Source organism: Pipistrellus kuhlii, unplaced genomic scaffold (assembly GCF_014108245.1).
Source record: "Pipistrellus kuhlii isolate mPipKuh1 unplaced genomic scaffold, mPipKuh1.p scaffold_m20_p_18, whole genome shotgun sequence".
NCBI classification, from domain to species: domain Eukaryota; kingdom Metazoa; phylum Chordata; class Mammalia; order Chiroptera; family Vespertilionidae; genus Pipistrellus; species Pipistrellus kuhlii.
In genome coordinates, this window is record NW_023425493.1 from 21,068,452 (window position 1) to 21,084,067 (window position 15,616).

The 15,616-nt window shown below is 47.7% G+C and overlaps 1 protein-coding gene across 1 annotated transcript in view; it reads left to right on the plus strand.

Annotated features, from left to right (window-relative positions):
- The window catches only part of TNR (tenascin R), a 56,054-nt gene that overhangs the window by 24,759 nt on the left and 15,679 nt on the right, over positions 1-15,616 (plus strand). The window contains exons 8-15 of the mRNA XM_036442673.2: positions 4,855-4,944; positions 6,122-6,385; positions 6,945-7,214; positions 8,307-8,426; positions 9,253-9,399; positions 11,707-11,826; positions 14,584-14,727; positions 15,347-15,477. Of these exons, the coding sequence (XP_036298566.1) occupies positions 4,855-4,944; positions 6,122-6,385; positions 6,945-7,214; positions 8,307-8,426; positions 9,253-9,399; positions 11,707-11,826; positions 14,584-14,727; positions 15,347-15,477 (1,286 nt within the window). The remainder of the gene's footprint in view (positions 1-4,854; positions 4,945-6,121; positions 6,386-6,944; positions 7,215-8,306; positions 8,427-9,252; positions 9,400-11,706; positions 11,827-14,583; positions 14,728-15,346; positions 15,478-15,616) is intronic.

Sequence of the window (15,616 nt, forward strand, 5' to 3'; positions counted from 1 at the left end):
GGGATGATGGTAGTGTGGACTAGGACGACACCCAAGGTCACCATGTTGCCTGGCTGGGACCATTCCCTGTCCCTAGACAGGGTCCCAGCCAGCGCTCCTCCCGGGCTTCAGACACACCCACCCAGAAGAGCCGCCTGGTGGACTCCACTGACAGGTAGATGACAGGAGCGCGGGGCACGTTTTACATGCGACGTGCACAGCAGCCTCAGACGAGGGCTGCCGACGCTCCTGCACAGCCCCTGTCAGTATGCCTTGGCTTCCTACCGGAGCCCTGGCCATCTCAGCAGACGGGAGGTACAGTAAACAAGGGCAGTGGAAGCAAAGCTGTTCCCTCCTGAGCTGAAATCGCAGCCGCCTTGCCCAATGAGGCTGGTTAAAGCAAATAAAATAAATGCTCTTTCCAGGCAGACGCGCTTCTGAAAACACAGCCAGGAGACGCTGACCAAGCAGGTTAATGGGGGTGAATTAGATGTAGCGGGAACAGACCAGCTGCCAGAAGGGCTTTTACTGAGAGCAGGAGACATTCACAAAAACTAAGCTAAACCAAAAAGCTGAAATGATGCAGCAGGGAGCTGAGTCACAGCGCAGCCCATCCCTGCCTACACCTCAGGCTGACTTGGCAATTAGCAATTTCCAAGGATGGCGGCTAGTTGTTAGGATGGCGGATGCACCACAGAATCATGAGCGATAGAGAGGAGAGCACAGTCACATCCCAGTCACCAATTCCCTCTACCAGGGGAGAAAAGATTCTGCCTTCATTGGCCATCAGTGTTATTCCAGTCACCTTCGCGTAGGTCAGCTCACTTCATCTTCAGAACACCTCCTGAGGCATGTCAGCATCCCCATTTTATGGATGTGGAAACTGAGTCTCGGAGCACTTGGAAACTTGCCCAGGTTCACAAAGCCAGCAAGGGGCACAGACTCCAAGGCAGTTCCAAGTCCTCACCAAAAGCCTCCCGCTCTGTGATGCTCCTACTAAAGAAGGATGGGAGGGACAGTGAGCACATCAGTGCTGCAGATTTATAAGGAAAGGAAAAATTATTAACTAGAGAGGGCTTGCATAGTCGATGTTTTTATTAGAGTTGGGCTGATGAAATTAGCCTACACACATATATTACTCACAATTATCCCGGGGAGTTTGCAGCTGGGAGATTTATAAAGGCACATGGCTTTGTGTGACTTAAGAAGAGTTTATAGGGACATAAGGAAACTTATGTCTGTGCTGAGATGCAAGTTGCAAGGACTGTTGGCTCTCCAGCTGCCTTCTGGGGGAGCACAAGGGAGGACCTTGGTGGAGGTAGGGGGCAAAATGAGGGAGAAGCTCCTTTTTTATGGTTCTAAACACAGTCATTTGCATTTATAAAAATAAGACCCTGGCCGGGGTGGGAAGGGCACTCCAGGTTACCTGCAACAATCCCTCCCTGGGAACTTTAATTCTCCCTGTTCCCACCCTCCCTATCCCCTCATCAAAAAATAATCAGGGCTGCAGGCAGGAGACCCCACTCCCTCTGAGTGCTTTGCTCATCACCAATGCCCTCCCAGCAGAGCTGCGAGGAATTCAAGGAGATGCCATGTGCGACTCTCTAACAAACTAGTTCATAATAGTGTTCTTGACCATTAGACACTGAAAAACTCCCCTTCAGTGTTTATCCCTCCTTCTGTCCCTCCCTTTCTCCTTCCTTATTTTTCTAGATCACTATTGCTTGCATCCCAGTGCTTGGCAAAGTATATGTGATTAAGAAGTAATTAGTTTCCTTCACCAGATTTTTTTAAATCTCATAAAGGGCAAAGGTGGTATCCATTCAGCTCACCCCTGTGCCCTGTCCACAGCCGTGTGCCTGGCACACAGGAGCCTCTCAATAGCATCTGGTGGGTGAGAGTGCACTGTGTGCTGCCGGAGTTCAGAGCAGAGCAGGTTTGGGTTCAGAGGAGAGCTGAGAACAGCTTCACCCTCCACGCTGAACAAAGGAGGCTCTGAAAGAGACAGAGGCTGGCCATTTCCTGCGGGGCGCACTTTCTGAGCTATTGGTAAGAAAGGGAACAGAGCCACTGCTAGCTACCACTTTCAGGAGTCGGATGGAGAGAGAAAGGGAGCATTGATGGAGAGCCATGAGCTCTGGAAGACGTGAGAAACCCCTCGGAGCCCCCGGAGTGCGGATGTATAAATGCACTGGATGCGCTGCAGATAGACATTTCCTTCTCGGGCAGAACTGCACTTTACCTGCTGGCAAAGAGCAGCGCTCACTTCCACAAAGGAAGAAAGCTGCCGGCAATGAAAAGAAAGCAGCAGGTGGGGACCTACCAAGCCAGCCCCGCTTCCCCGCACCCAGACTCCCCAGACAGGAGGCCAGGAAAGAGAGCACTTGAAATTCTGCTCCACGGTTTTCTGGAAGACAACGACTCCATTGTGAATTATTGAACATTTCATTTAAGCTTCATAAATAAGAAACTCGGATGAAAACATTGCATGTTAGATCCGCTTGGCAGCATGTAATTTCTGTCTTACTTCCTCGACCTGTCACCCTTCATCTGCGTCGGAGAATTTCAACTTCATTATAGGCAATTGAAGGTCTCAATCAGTTGCCTGGGAAAAGTAGTTTATGTCCCAAAGGTAATCTAATTTCTCCAACCAAGGTTGTGCCTGGGACGCGTGACAGAGATAAATGTGTGCTTCGAAGAGGTCTGGGGCATTGCAATCACCCCATCAATCTAGCCAGGGCCTCACTGCCGCCTGGGCTCCCCGAATCTCTGGTTTCATCAGCAAGCCAACAACAGGTGTGCTGGGGAGCACACTGAGAGAAGAAAGGACCCAGAATCCGGGAACAGTTCTCCAAGGAAGGTAACAAGAATGTTGGCTACTGTCACTATGAGCCACACACTGCACTGCATCCACATCAGCTCCCTTCATCCCCACAGTGACCCTCTGAGATAGACATTGTTATTCGCTCACTTCTACAGAAACTGGCAAAGACATAAAATTAAGGAGTCAAAATGCCCAGGTAGAGAGTGGCAGACCCAAATATTGAAGGAAGTTTGGCAGACCTCAAACTCTGTCTGACTTCCGAGTTCACCACTACTGGTGTTGACACTTCCAAGAAAGAACTCAGAATTAGGAAATGAGTGGGGTTGGCTGAAGAAGGGAATAGAAGAGGCCAGGCAGTCCTGCAGGCGAGCCTAGTCAGCAAGGCCGGGTGGGCTCTGCCCCACTGAACATGTGGGATTTATTGCTCAGCCTGCACTGAAGCCACACGGGGGTGGGTGCAGACCCTCTGACTGCCCACGGCACTCTCCTTCCACAAACCAGGCCATTTGTTAAGGAAGCATCACCTCAAAATCATTCTGACACATCAGGGATGCTCAGGGAGCCAAGGACCGCTGGCCATCGCCAGAGCTAGGAAGAAGCTGGGGAGGAGTCTCCACACAGAGCCTTTGGAAGGAGCGTGGCCCTGCAAACACCTTGATTTTGGCCCTCTAGCCTCCAGAACACTGAACACTGATAGAGCACATTTATGTTGTTTTAAGCCACCCAGTGTATGTCCATTTGTCACGGAAGCCCCTGGAAACGAAAGGCTCTTCATCCCCCCCATTGTTGCAAGGTGGTGGTGAGGATCACCACATGCAAGCGTTCTGAAGAGAACGAATGTTCCGTAAATGCAGAAGAGCACGGTCACCAGCCAGGGCTCTGGGGGCCCACAAGGACTGAAACTGACCAAGGGGGCCCACGGGTGATAAAGTGATCTTGCTGCATTTTTTCTACAATCCCAGGCCTTATCAATGAGGGTGAGTTTGATGGCCCCCAAAGATGTCTACATTCTAATTCCTGGTATCTGTGACGATGTCACCTTACATGACAGGAGAGCATTTGTGGATGTGAAGCATTTGCAGGCAGCCTCTAGCAGCTGGAAAAGGCAAAGCCATGGACTCTCCCCTAGAGCCTCTGGTGGAAGGAATGCAGACCTGGTGAGCTGTAAAACAATGACTTGTATTGTTCTGGCCAATGGGGTGTGGTAATCTGTTAGAGTAGCCATAGGAAATTAATATACCAGTCAAACCAGTTAGTCTGGAATCAATGTGGGAGAGAATAGAGATCCCAGATGATTCCAGGTGTCCTGGGAGACTCCCCTGTGATCCTTTGTATTGAACCCCCAAAGGATTTCCCCAGAGAGGTTTACACCCTTTAGTTGGGCAGTTTTTGTAATTTTTTTCTATCTTCCCAGGTCCCCAGATATCATCCTAGGATTGGATCTATATCCTGGATCCTGAATTATCAACTTTGGGAGGGAATCCACATCAGCTCCTGTGTGCCCCTGCATTAGAGGCCTGACAGCCCTAATGACAGTCAGAGAGAAAGACTCCCCAATTGTCACTCACTAGAACACACCAGAAGACCCCCTGTAGCCTCAGTCACTATACAAACCTCATGTACAACAGCCAAAAAAACTTTAAAGGACTATGTCCACAGTCCCTATAGAGGACACACTCCCGCATTCCACAGGTTAAGCAAGAAAGCCCTTCACCAGTTGTCATCAACCTGAGACTCTAAGTTCCACGGAGAGACCTTCCACAGGAGAGCACACCCCCCCGCTCACTGACAAGGGGAGCCTTTCCTCCAAGGAGACCGACAGCAAGAAGGAAGCTCTGCACTGACCAGTCAGTCCATCCTGTCGACTTGGCTTGGTTCTCCCAAGAGGTGCAATTGGGATTTCCTGATAGGTAAAATTAGGGAGAGTTCAGGAAGGACTAAGCACAAGATCTGAACAGGAGTCTAAGATGATTGACTTCCCTCTTTTTCATCCTTCCTCCCCACCCTTGACACACACACAGAATAACATTTGTTTCTACATCTATCAATAGATCTGATACCTGGCACTGAGTACGGATTTGGAATATCTGCTGTCATGGACACACTGCAAAGCATACCAGCTACCATGAACGCCAGGACTGGTGAGTAGGAATTGGTACAGAATAAGACCAGGCCCCTGTAATCCCGAGGGGCCACGAGGTTTGTCCTGGCAAAGATTGGTGAGAGGCAATGCTCCCCCATGAGCAGGTCCCTGGGCAACAGCTGTCAGCCTAAAACAACCACCTCCTGAAACTCTTAGATCCCCTGTGCCTCCCCCTGACATCCAGGACGGAGTACAGGTCTGTGCATGGCCCTCCGTAGTCTAAGGAGCGGTGGAAGGGCAGAGGTGGAAAATTCCAAATAAGTCAGCACCACAGCAGGTCATATTTCTTCTGGACCACCCCACAGCAGGCAGAATGTGGGATCCCTTAATGTACTACAGGAGCCCTCAGAAAGACCTGAGGGGTGAAGGTCTAGACTTTGAAATAACCCATGAAATCTAAGGACAATGGAAAAGTCCATACGAGATCCTTACTATTCTCAACCCAGCACTTTTACTTCCAAGTCCCAGGTAAATTTCAGAGTCCTTCTAGTATAAGGTGACCAGATCTTCCCACTTTTGGCAGGACAGTCCAGATTTTTAACAATTTTTCCCGCGTCCCGCAGCATTTTTAAAAAGTCCCAATTTTTGGAAAGAATCTTTCCAATCTTTCCAAAAATCGGGACTTTTTTTTAAATGCCGTGAGACGCGGGAAAAATTGTTAAAAATCTGGACTGTCCTGCCAAAAGCGGGATGATCTGGTCACCTTATAATTTAGTACCTTAGGTACAAACCGTAGGCTGGGCATAGACAACCTCTCTAGAGAGCCCATGGGTCACCAGGAGGCCTCAGATCTAATTACTTGCACACCCATCGCCATGTCTGTCAAAATGGCCTCAGGAACAGAGATGGCCACTGTTGCCAGGAATGGTACAGCCCTATCTGAGGCTCTTGTTTTGCCCTGATCAGCTTACTAAGAAAGACTGAGAGATGATGAATTTATGGAGCTTGAAAATCAGCAGCCAGCTGATAATGCCCTTCTTCAATCTGTTTGCCAAGCCCCCAGCCATCTTTCAAGGGGAAGGTGTCTAACAAAATGTGAGCTAAGTGTCAGCAAGGACAAGCTATCCTCATGGTCAGCAGGCCTGCTGATAGTGTAGAGTGCACAGCAGGGTTGGGATGATTAAAACAAATAATGGCCCTCCATTGTGAAATCGGCTCCTAATATTTATCCTCAGAACTTGACAGTCCGAGAGACCTCATGGTGACAGCCTCCTCTGAGACCTCCATCTCCCTCATGTGGACCAAGGCCAGTGGCCCCATTGACCACTATCGAATTACCTTTACCCCATCCTCCGGGATCGCCTCAGAAGTCACTGTGCCCAAGGAAAAGACCGGCTTCACACTGACCGACCTAGAGCCCGGGGCAGAGTACATCGTTTCCATCACCGCTGAGAGGGGTCGGCAGCAGAGCTTGGAGTCCACCGTGGATGCCTTCACAGGTACCAGGGCAGCAGCAGCCCAGCTGCACTCCGGGATCCACGGGTCTTAGTGTGAGCAGGTCACCCAGGCAACCGACTCTTGCAGAGCCCCATTTCATATAGAGAAAGAACAGGTAGAGGAGACACTAATAAATCGTCAAGAAGGGATGGTTTGAAGTAAAGGGAAGAGGTGAGCAAAGCCACCTGAATGTCAAAAAATGTGTGTCTGATTTCATAGCCCAGAGTGGCTGATTCTGTCTCTTTCCTCACCTGCAGTAAATCAGTGAGTGATCAGAAGATCCATGGGATCATGTTAAATCCCTTCCAGGTTTTAAATCCTGGATCTTATTATGAATAACTCACAGATGTAATACTGGTCTACTGGTCATTTTTCAGTATAGGCTTGGAGAAAGGAGCGTGGACAGGACTGGAGCCTGTGGAGGTGGAACCTCTGGCGCAGCAGGAAGAGGCGTGGTCCTTATTAGCAGGGAAAGCAGATCCCTTCAGTCAGATAGCTCCTCTAGCCAGGTGGCCCCTACCTCACCTGTGTTTCAGAACCGCCCATCTCTCTGCTTTGCAGGCTTCCGCCCCATCTCGCATTTGCACTTCTCTCACGTGACCTCCTCCAGCGTGAACATCACCTGGAGTGACCCATCCCCTCCAGCGGACAGACTCATCCTGAACTACAGCCCCCGGGATGAAGAGGAAGAGATGACGGAGGTCTCCCTGGATGCCACCAAGAGGCACGCTGTCCTGATGGGCCTGCAGCCGGCCACCGAGTACATCGTGAACCTGGTGGCCGTCCACGGCACCGTGACCTCTGAGCCCATCGTGGGCTCCATCACCACAGGTGAGGCTGCAGGACTTGACAGCAGCTTTTGACAAGTTAACAAAATTTACCAAGTGAAACACCCAAGGAGCAGGCGACTGCCTCATTCAGCTAAGGAGGGTCTGTGAGCTGTTGTGGAAAAGCCACTTCTTCCATAGAATGTAAAGATGGGAAACTCCTATTTAGAAGGTAAGATGGGCCCAATGTCCATCCTACCTTCTAAATGGGATTGGTCCAGAGGTCCTCCTGCTTGCAGCCTAGGAGAAAGCCCAGAGAGAGCTTGTCTGCAAGAAGAAAACCTTCTGCAGTAAGGAGATGCCTGTTTCTATTCTGGAGAGCCATCTCTTAACTGCTCTTTGATGCAAATGATGCTTCTTCATAATCAGATGGGACTCGCATTCAAACATGTAGGGCTCTGGTACTCAGAGAATGGGATTGATTTGCATGTTGTTTGGAAAACACAGGCACTCTGAGATGGATTGGATCATTCTCATCTCATCATTCCCAAATATGAGTGTGAACGTGGGTGAGGACATGTGTGTTGGGTAGTTTGCTACATGCTGACAAAAGCTCACAACTGGACTAAGTGGATTCAACACACCTGGTTTCCATCTAGCAGTTAAAACATTGAAGTGGACAATAAAAATGAAATAGAGTTTAGGAAAGTGGATTTTCTCTGAAATCCCTCTCCAGTCAATAGGCATTTTTTTCCAAATTGAATCAAAATTGGCTACTAAAAAAAAAAAAAATAAGGGATAGAGACTGACAGAGCTGGGTTTGCCCAAGAGAAAATAGCCATGTTACTTCTAGTTTAAAACAAAGCACACAAATTTAAAGGAGGCGTCCCAGTTGGCCTTCAAGTAGGTAATAGTTGCCGCACAGGCCCAGACCTTGCCAGCTTGAATTTATGTTATTAAAACACCCTCCACGAATGTGGCTTTGGCCACACCCATGAGGCTGCAGGTGAGACTTCAGCCTGACCATGGTGTTAAGGATGCCCAGCACTCAGTACATTTGGGACACCATTAGCTCTTGGTCCTCATATAACCAGGGAGAGGAACTCCTTTTTCACACTGTGCTTTCTTTTTCCCACAACCACCCACTTCCTTGTAGGAATTGATCCCCCCAAAGACATCACAATTAGCAATGTGACCAAGGACTCAGTTGTGGTCTCCTGGAGCCCTCCTGTCGCATCTTTTGATTACTACCGAGTATCGTATCGGCCAACCCAAGGTAATAAAGCCATTCCATTTCTCAGAGACAAGTGGGATTTGGTTCTGGGAGAAGTAGCGTGTCCCAGAGGCGATCACCTGGCTTGCATTTTCCTCCTCTCTGTGGCATCAGAACCAAGAGTGGGTGGGTGAGGAGCAGCCCTGGACCCTGCACTCCAGCTCCTTTCCTAAAGGCGGGATTGTACTCATCCAGAAAGCACGCCCTTCACCAGCAGAGCAACTGCTCCCTGTTCCCCAGGCAGTGCAGCGAGGCACAAAGAGCTCTGAGAAAATCTGCCAGGAGCCGGGTCATGTGCACTCCTAAGAGTGCGAAGTCTGAGAATAGAGCCCCGGAAGACGCGTGAAGACTCAACAGAACCAGATGGGGGCTCGGAGGGAACCACAGTGACAGTGGCCCTATTTCTGCTTCTCTGGCCAAGCTATGAGTCAGAGGAAGTTGGCTCAGACCTCGCTTATATCCTGCCAGTTCTCACTGGTGCAAGTGGCCTCAGCAGAGGACACACTCACTTCCCAGAAGAGGATGGGGTTGTGTTCCAGGTCTGCAGGAACCACCCTTTGCGGCCAGTCCCTCTATACTGCCTTTACAAAGACCAGCATGCTAGAAAACCACCTAATAGTTCTTTTTCCTTTGCTCCCAGGAGCCTATAAAGTGAGGGGGTGGAGCTAGCATACAGGGTCTCTAAGCTCCAACATTCCCAGTCCATGAACCTTGTCTCCCACTGAGTGCTGAGCCTTGCACCCATTGGTGCTTCCTGACCAAGTGCTGCCGGGAGCTCCTATGTAGATTGTACTGTGAACTGTGTTAAGTGACTTCTGCTCTTTCTTAGTGGGGCGGCTGGACAGCTCAGTGGTACCCAACACTGTGACAGAATTCACCATCACCAAGATGTTCCCAGCTACCGAATATGAAATCAGCCTTACCAGCGTGCGGGGCAGGGAGGAGAGTGAGCGTGTCTGCACTCTGATGCACACAGGTAGGTGTGTCCGCACCCCTGTACACATAGATAGGCCTGTCTCTCTGGTGTGGGCCAAGTCAGAACCTGCGGCAAAGCGTGAAGGTGTTCTGGCTGATTCAGAGGTTCCATTCCTGGGCGCCCCTCTGACTTCTGTGTCACACAAAGCAATTTGCAACTTCTCTCTCCTCCTGACCCCCTGGGGGTCGTGCAGGTCTAGGTCAGGAACTTCCTATTTGAAATGTGTCCTCTCAGAGAGTCTCAATGGAAGAGAATTTCAGAACAGTTTTAAATGTCATCTAATTTTTTAAACAACTCAAGAAAATTGCACCTCAGAGAAGGAAAAGGTTGTCATTCCAGTAACAACCTGTGGGGTCATGGAACCCCTCATCAAATATGGCCACAACCACCAAGGAGCTGCCATGGCTCTTGCTTTCTGCTCCAGGGATGGAGGAAGAAGGTGGTGGCCTCCTCTGCCCCTCAGCCAGCCCACCTTGCAGATAGGACAGACTTGCTGTAGAAGTCACCACTGGGGACAGCCAAAGCTTTCTGTCCCTAAGCCTAATAACCTGACCCCCCCAGTTAAGCTTTCATTCCCCCAGCCCATGGGAAAGCATCCTTAGGGAAATACCTGGATTTCCCTCAGAGAACGGTATTTCCTGAGAGAGGGAATGTAACGAGTTCCTCACTGCTCCTACAGATACTCGAACAAGTACAGAAACAGCGCCTCTAAGGTCATGGCCAGAGTAGCATCCCTTTGGAAACTTAATCACTCTTCTGGAGACATCCCACAATATCCTATCTCCCCTGGTCTCCTTCCAGGCCTGTGACTGCAGAAAACCCAGCCATGTTTGGGGTTCAGTCTTACCCCTTCCACTGAATTATCTGTGACAATATGCCTTCATCTCCAATAAAATATCAAGCAATATTGACCTGAAATGATACCCAATGGGTCAATAGAAGCCGCCTTCACACCTTCCTGAAAGTCTTAGAAATTCATGATATAGAAAGTAGCCTCCTTCTCACTGAGGACAACTAAATGGATTTCAAGAGTCTTCAACCCCCAACGTAAAAGAGAGCAGGAACTTGAGTAAAAACCCATTCCTCAGCAAGTATTTCTAAACAGTGCACCAACCCAAACCACCCTCCTTCAAGTTCAGGCAGCACTATTTGCAAACTTCCAATACCCAGATTGCTCACAGAAATGTCTTATTTTGTTGTCATTTGTTGTTTTAACACGATGTCTATGATTTTACAAGTTTTGGAAATAAGTATTCCTTCAGGGTCTCTTAAGCTCAGTGAGATCAAACTGATCAGTGTCATAAGACTTTTCTTTCATTCGCATAAAGTTCCATTTGAAGAAGTCACTGAAGGCCCAGATTAGGGATAAATTCAGATGTTAAAATTATAAAAATATTTTCTCTGCTATTGCTTTAAACAAGGGACAGGCAAACAATAAAAACCTTCGATTAGAGATCAGGACATCATAGTCCTCAAAAGTAAATTACATGACATTAAGTTTGAGTTTATATCTAAACTACTAGAATTGTAAAAACATCCATTTCTAAAATATATCCCAAGTTTGGGGGAAGGAGAAGTAGAGTATAGACAAGTTAGAATAGGAGCGTGGTCTTATAACAGAGACCTGGTTCCCTGACAGGCACTCTTGGAAGAATCTCCTTGTCTCTCTGTCACAAAAAGGATAGCAAAACCGAGTACAGAGTGAGTCTTTGAGTAGAAAAGCAAGAATACTATAGTCAGGTAGGACTTTAGAAGTAACCTCACTCCCACTCAGTCACTGCACAGTATTTACTGAGACCCTACCAAGTTTAGGAGCTGGAGATAGTCTGCCTCCTTGGACCTCCCACCTCACTCAACAGGGATTACGTCACAAGCCAAGCTCTTACATCTGTGAAAGTACAAATAGCCTGAGAAGCATATTCTCCTCTTCACTAAAGAGGTAGAACAATTTTTGTATGTTCTCAGTTTTGCCATTTAGCTTGAAATGCCTAAGACACACAGCTATACATTGGGACCCCCACAGCACCCTGCACTTAAGTCACTTAATTATTTCAGAGGAAGATCTGGGGGAAATTGGGTACTTGGGAGAAAGGAAGATGGAGAGAAGAGGAAGGGGCTGATGGAATGAACCAGGAAGGGAGAAAGGGGCCCGGTCTCCACTCACTTCACTGTTTTGTAAGGCACAGTAGCAGAGGTGCATTGTGGGTGACAGTATGGGAGACCCTGTGGGTGAAAACTACAGGGGACCATTCATGGGACCAGCCTGTAGTTGCTCCTTCTTTCCCTAACTGTTCTATTCTGTTGCAGCCATGGACCACCCTGTGGATCTGATTGCTACCAACATCACTCCGACGGGCGCCCTGCTGCAGTGGAAGGCGCCTGTGGGCGAAGTGGAGAGCTACATCATTGTCCTCACACGTTTTGCAGGTGGGTGTGTGCAGGTCTGCACCTCAGACAGGTGGGCATGGCGGGGATTGGGGCAGAATATAGTATGAAAGTTTTTTTTTAAAGGCAAATGTTAATCTGAGGTACAAATTAGAGATTTTCCTGTCCCCAAACAATCAACTATGGGAATTGAGAGAGCAGGATCTGAAAGGTGCAATAAGGGCACATAACCAAGGACAAATACAAAATTGGAGAAATCGCATTAGGAAGATAAACTCAGAATTTAGCTAAAACTTGTCTCAAAATGCTATGAGCAAGAAAGCAGACTTTTCTAGATAAGAGCAAGAAAAACACTAGTTATAGGACCGTGCTCAGAGCAGGTAATACATAACAGTGACAAAGGACCAAGAACTAATAAACTCTTTTGTTGCTTTGGCCTTCTCTACCCACGAGCAGCCCAAAATCAGAGTTTCAGTGTCTTCTTCACCATGCTTATTCACCTTATGCTGTTTGTGCTATTTGAATAGTGAAGCCCACACCAAAATAGCGTTGAATAGTCCAGGTCTCTAGGCCTACAGAAATTATTTCCCTGCCTATATTACATATGCGATCACAGAATTGTTGTGGGTTATCTTCAGGAATCCAGAAAACAAAGATATCAGAAGTCAGGCAGATGTCTTAATTTTCAAAATTAAGAGAAATTAAAAATTAACAGACACAGACAACAGTATGATGATTGCCAGAAAGTGAGGGTAAAAGAGAGATAAATGGTCACAGAAGTCTTGACTTTGGGTAGTGAACACACGATGCAATATACAGATGACATATTTTAGAGTTGTACACTTGAAACCTGTATTATTTTGTTAACCAATGTCACTTCCCATAAATGCAAGTGAAAATAAATAAATTTTAAGAAAATTATGGGAAAGCCAAGTAAGCTACAAAGAAATACTGGTAAACTGATTGTCAAAACTTGGAAAAGCAAAAACCAAAACAGACTATTAAACAAAAGGGAAAAATAATTAATGATAACTTCCATACCAGCACAGGTTCCATAAGAATGTGTTTTTCCAAAACTACTTTATGTCCTTGTTTTTTTATTGGCAAATCTTCTACCAACTTCAGCAAAGCATAAGAAAAACCCACTTATCACTTAGATGGACAATACACTATGGGTCATATACAGAATAGCGTAGAACTGTAGCTGATTTAATGTCCCTCCTCAGAGAATGAACAGCTTTCCTGTGGCTACATCTAACCCCTCTGCACATACTCACAGTCCGTTTCAATTCCTCCCATGTCTCCTTGCCCTTCAAGATCCTGCATTTCTTACCTCTCACCATGCCTTCTCAAGCCACTGAGCATTTGTACATGCTGCTTCCTCCACCAGGAAATTCTCTCCCCATTTGTCTGCCCAGTAAACCCATCCTTCACCACCATCCCTTTATCAAAGCTTCCGTTATTCCCCTAAGAGAGTCAGATGCACCGACTCACAGGTACAAAAGTACAACTCCATCGCAACAGTTAGTGTTCTTTCATTCAATAAATCCTTTTGATGCCGTTCCATGTACCATCCCCCTACTAGGCTATAACGATTCAGAGATAAAACACACAGATTCATAGAACCCACACCTAGTGATGGTGCAGACAGGTGAGCAGTGTCACATCACAAGCAAGTACAAAACAGCTTGGGCCACATCATGGTCACTTACTGGGATCCCGGTGTTGAGGGGAAGAAAGGAGGCAGATCTTAGATAAAGAAAGAGAAGAGGAGGAAAGAGGGAACTACAAGAACAAGAGCAGCCTGTGCATTGGCAGAGATAGGAGAGACCACAGAGAGTCTGAGCTGCCAGTTTGTGTGGCTGGGGCTCTGACCGATGGCAGGTGTTGCATTTGTACGCTCTTCCAAAGAGTTCGTTTAGATTTTAACTTGTTTGCATGCCTTTAGGCCACAGGAAACTTGCAACCTCAGGTCCCACTTACCTAGTATGAACAAGTGCCTAGTGAACTTAGTTCAATGTTGAATGACTCAAGAGGGGGCCTGGCCCTGGTCTAATGAACAGTTTTATCAACAGCTTGAACGGATACAGAGAAGGTAAGCTTACCAAATTTGCATATAAAACAAAACTGATGGGTAAAATCCAAACTCAATATATTTTAACGAACTGAAACAATGGTCTGAAACTCACGCAGCAAGGCAAACGGCAATAGAAATCAATGCACAAAATCCACTACCCAATGCTGTGTTGGAGGCTTTATAAATAAGGTCTTTGATTAGTAATACTCTGCTTGTGACGACCTTACTAGACTGTCTCAAAGCCTAATAGATTCACAAAATTGGCACAAATAAAAGCTAACATTGATCCTATTGGTTAGTACAGCTCAATCATTTCTCTCCTGAGTTTTTTATTTTAGCAGGGTCACTGGTAAACTTATCTGTCTAGAGAAAGGAAGCCAGCACTGTGGCAGTTTCAGAATTCTCATTCACGTAATGAATGGGGGGGAAGATGGGGTCATGCAGACAAAGAGTTCGGCTTACTCTTTGTAACTCCGGAGTCTTGAGTAGCAGTTACAAAAATAGACAATTCAGCTTCCAAATAAGGAATATTTTTCTCAATTAAGGTGTAAAAAAAAATCTTCAGGGGATATGCTTATATGGAATAAAATATCAAACTAAATAACCTCTTAATGATTCCCCCCCCCCAAAAAAAAAAAATCCTTCAATATGGAATCCTGGCGAAATGCCTATAGACTTGGGAGAACTTTATTCAATCCCTGTCCATGTCCATCTGGTTTTAGTTGCTGGAGAGACCATCCTGGTTGATGGAGGCAGTGAGGAGTTCCAGCTCACCGACCTGCTCCCTCGCACCCACTACACCATCAGCATGCACGCCACCAGTGGGCCTCTCACCAGCGGCACCATCAGCACCAACTTCTCCACGCGTGAGTGCCTGGTCAGCCACGTGGCCAGTGTCCCGGAGGCTGCTGTGGGTGCTGAGGACGCTCAGTCTCTGTGGTGGGCTGGATTAGTCTAGACTCTAGAGCTTTTAAAGCAGCGATGCGCTGTCCTTACTTTAGTTGACTGCAGCCCAAACGCAGGAGAAAGTCCGCGGAGTCAGCAGACACACGTCTACTTTCTGTTCTGACTTAGGTCTGGTGACAGCAGTAAAACCAGGCCCAGAGGGGCCAGTCCTGGAAACGCATCTGGCCAGAGAGTCTGCAGGACATTAAAGGGCTTGATGTTGGGGAGAGAGTTTCTAGATATAGTCGTGGCCAGGGGAACAGTAGACAAAGGTATAGATGTGAGAGTGTTATAAGTTCAAGAGTAAACCACAGACAAGCAGGTGCAGGAAGGTCATGAATTCAGACAGAGGGTCAGATTGGAAGATGATAGCTATCAGAATGCTTATGACCCTAAAGGATCACCTTGTGACCAGCGGGCCCTTCCTGCTACTGTCCAAGCGAGAACTTGGGATCAGCATGTGAGCAGCCCAGAAACCACACAGGGGGGCAAACAGATACATGTGCCTGGAACCAAATGGGCATTTTCTCCTCTTTGCAGTGCTGGACCCTCCTGCAAACCTGACCGCCAGCGAGGTCACCAGACAGAGTGCCCTGATCTCCTGGCAGCCGCCCAGAGCCGAGGTCGAGAAGTACGTCCTGACCTACAAATCCACTGACGGAAGCCGCAAGGTGAGCGTCGACTGAGGGGGAAGGACCGTTTCTATCCGGCAGGCCACAGGAGCAAACTGGGTTCTCCCTGATGGACGCACAGCCCGCTGCTGAGGAAGGAGCCACAGTCTGCAAGTCAGAGAACTGGGCGCTAGTCCTG